The sequence below is a fragment of the Opisthorchis viverrini genome, assembly GCF_000715545.1.
Source record: "Opisthorchis viverrini unplaced genomic scaffold opera_v5_383, whole genome shotgun sequence".
NCBI classification, from domain to species: Eukaryota; Metazoa; Platyhelminthes; class Trematoda; order Opisthorchiida; family Opisthorchiidae; genus Opisthorchis; species Opisthorchis viverrini.
This window is the reverse complement of record NW_008752043.1, coordinates 452,932-462,003: the sequence shown is the minus strand read 5'-3', so window position 1 is coordinate 462,003 and position 9,072 is coordinate 452,932. Positions and strand designations below refer to the sequence as shown.

The 9,072-nt window shown below is 42.7% G+C and overlaps 1 protein-coding gene across 1 annotated transcript in view; it reads right to left on the bottom strand.

The window, feature by feature from the left end:
- Window positions 1–1,260: 1,260 nt before the first annotated feature.
- The window catches only part of T265_10595 (hypothetical protein), a gene marked incomplete at both ends in the record, with an annotated part of 107,976 nt that continues 100,164 nt past the window's right edge, over window positions 1,261–9,072 (bottom strand). Inside the window, 2 exons of the mRNA XM_009177014.1 lie at window positions 1,261–3,649; window positions 7,798–7,946. Of these exons, the coding sequence (XP_009175278.1) occupies window positions 1,784–3,649; window positions 7,798–7,946 (2,015 nt within the window). The remainder of the gene's footprint in view (window positions 3,650–7,797; window positions 7,947–9,072) is intronic.

Genomic DNA, 9,072 nt, shown 5'->3' with positions numbered 1-9,072 from the left:
ACCTGATTGCAGTTGGTCATCGTAGGCTGTTTTAACGCAAATCACTCCCTTGACTACATACAAACAGGATTGTTATGCATACATAGCCGCACTCTCGATGCTTTCATAATTTCAGCAAGGAGACATTGTGATGAACTTTAATGTTTTGAGGTTCTCGGGGCAAGGTAGGAGGAGAAGCATAGACACTGCTTTAAGTGAAATTGACGTTTTGTCAAATGGGGTGATATAGGATTCTGCCAATACAACCTCATTGACTCTTCTGAGTCTGTGACTCTGATTTTGATTCCAAAGTTTTCTACCTCTTCTACGTCACATCGCATCTAACCAACGTCCCACTCTTAGAGACTATAACTTTATTTGGTTACACTGATCACTTTTAATCTCCATGATTTCCTTTGTCGACGGTATGCAGAAGATACCTTTATGCCTGTGTCAAACGGAATACGAATTGGTGTTTCAATAAATCGTTTTACCGGAGAACACCCTGTGAAACCGAAAGTGACGGTGTATTTAACTTATCGAACGTTAACTTAGTAAGACCATGTACAAGGTAATGTCAGAGATCTGTCCATTGAGAATTCACATGGACGGGACAGCACGTGAACTTCTATGGTTTTATGTCAGTGTGGCAAAAACGAACTCTGACCCAGACTTTGACGAAATCAGCGATGCGGGTCTGTTCTGTGGACATACTGTACTCTGAAGCGAAGTACACTGTCAACATACTCGTAGCTACTTGTTTATCAGAGAGATTTATAGCCCAGAGTATTTCTGAGCATCCCATCCAATTGTGCGTCACAACCGTTACAAAGAATCTAATTTAATTTCTTCTTCCCTGTAAAATGTGTTTACCAGAAGATACAGTCAATCGGCGCTTATTTTCACCTCTACCATGCACTTTTCAGATGCAACTTTAGTCCATCCAGAAAGCCACCTGCTCAAAAGTTCTACTTCGACCTGTGCGATGGACTTCCACTACTTTGATCTATGTGTTAAACCATTCTACATATTCCCAGGGGACGCAGTACGGGGGTGAATAGTGTGTGTGAATCCAACGGAACCCGGACTCGGGTTGATGGATTTGGTGACCACTCCCGGTTCTTAAGTAGGATCACAAATGCTTTATGTTAGCTAATTAACTGCACCGTGGTCACATTGAACCGGAAAATGGTCATCTGAGAGAGAGAGAGAGAGAGAGAGTAAAGTGACATTTAACCCCCCTGTTCTACATTTGAATCAAACAGATAACCATATTGTCATATCTATTGATCGAACTCTCCAGATTCAAACCACAACACACGAAATGATGTTATTTCTCCACGGACACATACCAGACTAAGCTATACACAGAAATTTCCTTCGCTAGTCATGCCAGTACAGGTCAGACAGCAAGACAAAGGAGCCCTAGAAATACCGCAGTGTTGAGTCATTCTTGCACATTATATCCGACAAAGTAAAAACAGAAAAACGAATACTACTTTGGCGTTATCGCAGTCAGGCGCGTTGAAGGTAAAATATTCCGGTTGTAAGACCGAGAGGTGGGGTGGACAGTTTGCAGAACAGCACAACACACCTAACGGTATTTAAAACAAAAATAAACAAGAAAGTAAACATAGACATGTACAAATAAGCACGTGTCTGATAAAACCTTCTAGAAGAATCCGCAGATGTACAATTTAAGTAATTCAGTGCAGTCTGGGGGTTGAGGATGAGACCGTCCTTCGTGAACAAGTCCCTACTGTTACTGACCCTACGAAGCCACAGTTTGAAAGAGCCATGAAAGTTAAGATGCCACTTGATCAACGCGTTCTAGGGAAGTTCCAGTGGACGTGCAACCCGATGTCGTTCCGGAACTCACGTCAAGTTGACTTCGGGTAGTACTCAAGCTATCTGAAATTGAATTATCAGTTGGCGAATTGCACTTCGTACAAGGAGATATTGCGTTTGGAGGGACAATTTGATTAGATGGGCGACGAAGTTGTACGGGAACCGTCGCAGCAGCAGCTTCAAGTGAATACCAATAGTTGCAATCACACGAATGAGCAGACTGGCTATCTGAGCCATCCACTCCATCCTGATGTTGGTGTGTTGAGTGGATATGGTTATTTACATGAGTTGGGCTGATCTCAGCAACTTCTTCTGCCATCTCTCCAGCCAATGACGTGGAAGCAGAATCTCTTGGGATAGTTTCATGGGCTTCGAGATTTCTTCCTTCCGGAAGTATGTGTGCATGCGACGCTTTGTAGATTCCATTGACTAGAGTGGGTAAACGGTCTTGACCGGTGTGTTTCTGGTGCCCAGAAAACTGATTGGCTCCTGCAATGTCTGAGTCACCCCTGGGATAAATCGCTTGCTTTTGGAATCCGGACATGGTTCCCTGGTTTCCTCGGCCACAGGTGGACAAGCCAACATGGCCTACCATTCCAGGACGGTGAATTGAATGTTTTCGCTCTAGATGGGTGGAGGTTCTCTGGCTGGTTGTTGGCTGTATTCCATTACCATGAATGCCCACACTTCCGCTCATGTTTAGGGCTCCAGCTCTTGATAACTGTTCTAAAGAAGTAGATGCGATCTGCTCTGATCGCATCAAACCGTCTCTTGAACGCTTCTCTTTGTGGTATCCACATGTGTGAACCCTAGGTAGGCTGCGATGTCCCAGATGTTCACACATGCCATCTAATTGTCTTGGACCAGGTTCCCTTGAAACCCTTTCGTTAATGTGTCCCTCGTGATGTGTTGCCTGGTGAACCAGTCTTCGTACTTGTTCCTGATGTCTTGGACAAAAAGCAGCAGTTGGAAGTTCTCTGAGTGCGGCGGCAACATTTTGTTGTTGGCGAGCCAATGCTTTCAGACTATGTCTACGACAAAAATGATGTTGTGCCGTCGGTGCCATCTTATCAAAGGGTCGCTCTACTGATCCTACCCTGTAGGGAGCGGATGATCGGTGAGAATAATCAACTGGTCGCGTGCTTGTTAATGACAACATTGACTTGGCCGGTTTCGGAGTGGCAGAATTTATGGGGTGTGCTTCTTCACTTAGCGGTGCACTCTTTACAGTTAGGGCAATACTAGTATCGCTCACCGTACTGATAATATTCTGACGTTCTCTAGATGTCACGGAATGATCAAACTCTTGGGTATGATATAAGTAGGCTGATCCCGACTGTCCCTGTACCAATGTTGTCCCATGCTGTTCTATGGTGGAGTTTGCTTCACGTGACCTTAAATAACCAATCACGGTCGAGAACAGTTTCCAGTCACCAAAAGACATGCCTAGCTCTTTTTGTAGTTCATCCATTGAACATATAGTTAACACATTCCCAGTGAGATTCATTCGTCTTATTCTTTCCTCATATTTCCCGATTGGCATATTCTTTACCCGTTCAACAACCGATCGAGATGCTCTAGTTGACGTTGGGGCTGGTGGTGCAGGATCATTGACGGGAGTTTCCGAATCACTAGAACTGGTTCTAACCTTTCTGTCCAATTTATGCGCGCGGGAGTTGCTCCGTTCCTTGCTAATTCCAAGTTTGTAGCGAGATCTTGATTTTGCAGACGTTTGGTTAGCCGATAAATCCTCGATGTCCTTAAGCAAGTTGCATATGTCATCGATAGTCATTTGATGCAACTGCTTTTTGGGCAATCCATGCTGAAAGGTAAAAAGACAATAATGTAAACTGAATTTCCAGACACAAATTACTGGTAGACTGGAGGTACAAATTGGCTAGATTGATCCCTTGTGATGGCAATGTGAGTAAACTTACGTTGTTTTCCTGAGGCATTTCTTTGGAATTAATTGACTAAGAACGCTTTTCAAGCAGCAGTATAAAAGTTCCTAGAGTCTGCAGTTAAAAAGATTCTCCCACAACACAGGCATCTAAAGCCAAAGATATTTTGCGTACGCTCTGTGGAGGCCATATTACAGAGGCCAAATGCAATTCAGCGAATGACGTCAAACTTCCAAACAGAACAGTCTCTTACAGAAGACTGCTTGTGTTTTCATTTCAAATGTTCACTTACTTGGAGTCGCCGGCCACCCATACCTTATACAAATGACGAACTACTTAAGATAGGTGTCAGAGTGTTCCGAAAAGCAATCTAATGACCAGTGAAGATATACTGAAGTTTCACTTACAAACAACTTGCAAATGAATAGCCGAAAAAGCGCTGGACAGCTGTTCTGCTTCCCGATGGTGCACTTATAATAGATACCCGGGGAGTTATCAATCGTCCGCCGTCCAATCAGACAGGAAGTAGAGATGCACGCGACTGTGCCTGGCTGTTCATGTGCGCGCTAGGTGACGAAGCGGACAACGAATCACATCAATGTATTAGCCAGTTTATTGGGTATTGGTTTTTCTCTTTAAGTCCGTGATAAATCTGTACCAACAGGGTGACCCTCCATGAGCTTCTTCTCTTAACCCAACGGTGTCTTAACATGTCCAGGTACAGACAGCTGACTGTGGTGTGTTCAACTCACACTCAAACAGAATATGGTGCCAGCAATCGGTGACAGGAAGTTTCATGAGTTGGTAGAATAATATCCCTTCTGCCGTGCTATTTATATACTGCTTACTACCATTCTATTTATATGTAATGCTGTTTGGCTAATTATTAAAAGGACCCACATATATATATATATATATATATATATATATATATATATATATATATATATATATATATATATATATATATATATATATATATATATATATATATATATACCCCAATCTATAGGAAAGCAAGAAACAACGCACTACAATCCAGAATATGCATAGGCCAAGTCACGTGGAATGGAAAATTATTTTCCATGAGCAGTTCGTTTAGTTAGCCTGAAAGATGGTTGCTTTCGAGTTCTAGGCAAGGCGAGATAATTTCCTCTTGCTTAGTGAACAGGGACTAGTCTTCAAAAGGTATATTGAAATTGTTGTTGTGTAACCACTTAAATTATCGGCGCGCGACAGGCTGGACAACTAACCTTAATGAAGTCACGTGAGCTCACGCAATAACAACTTACTTGGTCATTCTGTAACTGACCAAGCGCGTGTATATGTTAAGTCTTTACAGGATGATTTATAAAGGTGCACGCTTCGAATTACTATCATTGGTAGGAATCTAGTGTGGTTTGGAAAGTATCGATGGGAAGTGGATGCCTCATAGAAAATGGATGGATTAACGTAAATAATGCCAAGAAACTTCTACTGGTAGAGGAACCAGGATGGATAGGGCACTTTTGTGCTTTAGCTTAACTCTGATTACCATTAGGTGAAATCCTTTCAAAACGAGAGGCGCCATCAGTTGCAATTTTATTCTGATAGCCTTTGGGCTCGCAACTAGCCAGTACATCTAACCGCAATTTAGAACGTTTGCCGAAGCAATAGGCACAGTTGTAACATACGCTTTCGGTAGTAATGCGATTGGGGAATCTTTCATCATAATGCATATGTCTACACGACAATGAATTACGACGTACTTACGTATCTACGCCCGACAGATTAGCTACAAATCAACACAAATGTTTCTGTTCTGTTATGAAAATGACAAGACACAGCTTTCTTTTACTTGAAGCTCGAAGCAAGGCAGTCACCATACTTATAGGAGACTGAGTAAATCGAGTCGCGTATCTCTGCTTGCTTGCCAGCTAACGACAGTTTCTTCTAATAAGTATAGGTTCATGCCTTACGAGAAGTAAATCTTGCGAGAGATCGATGAGGTCAGAGCTTGTTGTATCAACTAATAGTTGTTTCATGCACAGGATATTTGCCACTTAAACAACTGTACTATACAAACTGTCTCAGAGTTCACGGTAAAAGCTTTCAAGCTGATAACTGAATCATCGGTCATGTAAGTTACGAAAGTTTGCACATAACGTTTACGAAGATATTATCCCACCAAAACATTTCAGTTGTTTACGACTCCGTCAATATCGGGGTGTCACGATGAACTTCGACAAGCGCATTAGTGCGGGGTTGGGAGATGCCCAACCATTCGAATCAGAATGGCGCATTCAAAGAGAGCAGAGGGCGATCCGCTGCTGTGTGATACAAAGCGCTGAAGACTTCGTTGGCCCATTCTATCATTGTTTGACCCCAATGTGCCAGTCATTCATTTTCACGTCTTTGAACCTAGGACTTGTAAAGGTGGCATATAGAAAACAAATAGCAATTTGGTCAGACGAGGTTCGGATGCCGTGTACTGAGCTTCAGGCCACTAGTTGCTTTCAGTCTGTAGTAATCGGTCAGGTGCAACCTTCCTGGAAGCATTTTGTTTGTGGATATATTCGCCTTTGTTGACACCTGGAGTCTGTCCCATATCAGTCATCAGCAGATGATCTTCTTTGGTATGTTCAAGTGGTGCATATAATATTTGGCTTTGTTGAAGCACACGGCTTCCGTCCGAGTCGGTGACCGACAGGTTGGGGATTCAAGGGTACAACAGTCAGCCAAGCAGTCCAAGACTGCAGTACCATACGCGGTGTGTTTGCCTAGTGCCAACCGACAGAAGCTGCGACCAAGGCTGACCACAACTGGTAACGGTAGGGCCTGTTTCCAGCAGCCGTAATCCGAGGGATATAAGCTTACAAGATTTTTTCCAATATAACTAAAATACTCCAAGGAAGAAAGTTATGAAGTTTCTCATGTATGAATCCTGTCGCGCCCAAAATGGACCCCGAAGTCTTTCTTGACGCTGAATGGTTACGGTTCACTTACTATGCGCAGTAACCAAGAGATATTACTAGGTAACACAATACCATGGTTCTGCTAAACTTTTGACAATGTTCCATCAGAACCTGGCTGCACTCTGCCTTCCCTACGTAGTTCAGAATATATTGTCCAGGTGATACTATTTCAGTAGGGTCAGGATCATGTGTGAAAAATCGATTAGTGGAGTCACCTGGCACTGAAGATAAACTCATGTGTGAAAAATCAATTAGTGGAGTCACCTGGCACTGAAGAGAAACTTAAATGCACATAGGCTCCTAGCATGCCTCTATATCGCATACTGGTGTAGAGAAGTGGGACGCCCCCTGCAGAAAATATCGATGGGAAATAAAGCGGTTTATTTGGGTTTTGATGTCCTTCAACTTTGTTGCATAAGAAAGAAGGGTAAATTTTGTTACTATTTGCTCTCAGTAGCCATAATGTTCCAAAGTTTGCTTTCTGGCACACCTTAAGTCATGGAACGATAGCGGTCAATGTTTACTGCTCTGTTCCGAGATCAACCCCGTAAGCCTGTTGGTTGTAAAACTCCAGGCTTACGATAGGGTGGCCGTGAAAAGTTGAGAATACTTGTCCAGAAATTCACTAGGAGTCGGGTTTCTGATGGTTTCAACGCTTAGTTCAACTAGATTAACTCTTTGGTGTCCAGTTAAAAATAATATGTTGTACGTCAGTCAAATGCTTTACTTTGGAACAGATCACAAATATCTATACGGACTGTGCCCTTTGTTTTTCTCAAGAAAAATCACCCGTGGTGCTACCACTACTGACAGCGGTACTCGTATATTTAGTAGGTTTATTGGAGTTTTCCCGTCTATTAATCCAGCGGTAATGCTGCGCAGTAGCATCCACTATGTTAACGGCAATACCAAGTAGCCAGTCACCTCCTAACGAAGCACAGAATTGTGGATGATTGACATCTTCGTACTGTCGAATTGCTGCCAAGATGACACCACTTTTGTGAGTTATTATCACCTTCTGCCGAATGAACCAACATGTTTAAAATTCTACGAGAGTATCGATTTGAAACAGAAGATGCAATCAGGCAAGAAGATAGACAATAATCACAGCCTACCTTTAATTTGACGCGACAAGCGGGAGCCGTGCTCGCAGTGGTCATGGAGGGATGACATCTCTTGATTTCGTCCGTCTTTGGTTGTTGTCCGCTGGATGAGATACGCTTACTGGAATCCAACGACTGAGATCTCACTTCAGCTGGGGTAGCTGTTTTATGAAATAAGCGGTAGTCGGTATTTTGACCCTTAATGAAATCTCTGGTATAAATAATACACCTGATAACGTTGGAATATCACCAACAGGTTACTAAAAAGCAATGAGAGGTTGGAAATTGGTGCGTAATGGTTTGGTAGCTGAGACTACCGAAATGCGAACCCTGAATGTGTTGTACTGTGCTGGGACGTAATTCTTCCGATTGAAATTTGTCCAGTTTTTAAGCTGAAATACTTTCTTTCCGGGTTAGAAAATGGGAGATGCTTCGGATATGCATTTGGCGTTGGCATTAATGCCAAAATAAACTCACCTACTATTGTCAAATGCCGTGAAAACTACAGATGACCTATTTCTCTGCTGAAATGTATTTGACCACAATCATCTGTTGACATAAAGGACTAAGTCGCCACGCCTGCGTAGGCAATCACCACCTACAAACGGCACACAACCGTCCAGTTTTTTGAATATGTGTACCTACCGCATATTTGTTGATTAACCGGCACCATTAACAGTGACGGCTGAACAGACTCTTCTGAAACGTGGGCAAGTGCCACCTACACACCTATTCGTCTGTCAGATTTCTCACCCAAAGACCTACTTTGAAGCTTTCAGATAGCACGTCACTCAGCTCCTTGCTAATGGACACTCACTTCTACTTACTTAAGTGAGTTTCATCTGAGAACGAATGGCTGTTATCCAGATCCCTGTTTCAAATAACAATGCTTGAGATAACAATGCTTGGTCCAAAGATATAATTAGCCATGATCCGCTTGGGAAACTTTGGCTTTTGGCTGATTCTTTGTGAGGAACCGCTAAAACGTTTTCAGCTGTCCTTCATGTAAAGCAGTCACGTGCAGGAGATTGATCTGCTCCAGTGGAAATATCCCGGTAAAGAATCATTCTGCGCCAACGTCAACCAGAGCATTTGGTTCGAAACGGTGAAAACCGAGGTGAAAACTTATTTTCGTGATCATCATATTAATTATTGATAAATTTCAAATTTTTCCATGAATCATCCAACGCTGTATCCGGCTGGAAGGAACTGACGCCAGTTGGCCAAAGTAACTGAATGAACTGATAAATAAAAAGACTCATACTAGATGGTGGGCTAAGTTCGCCT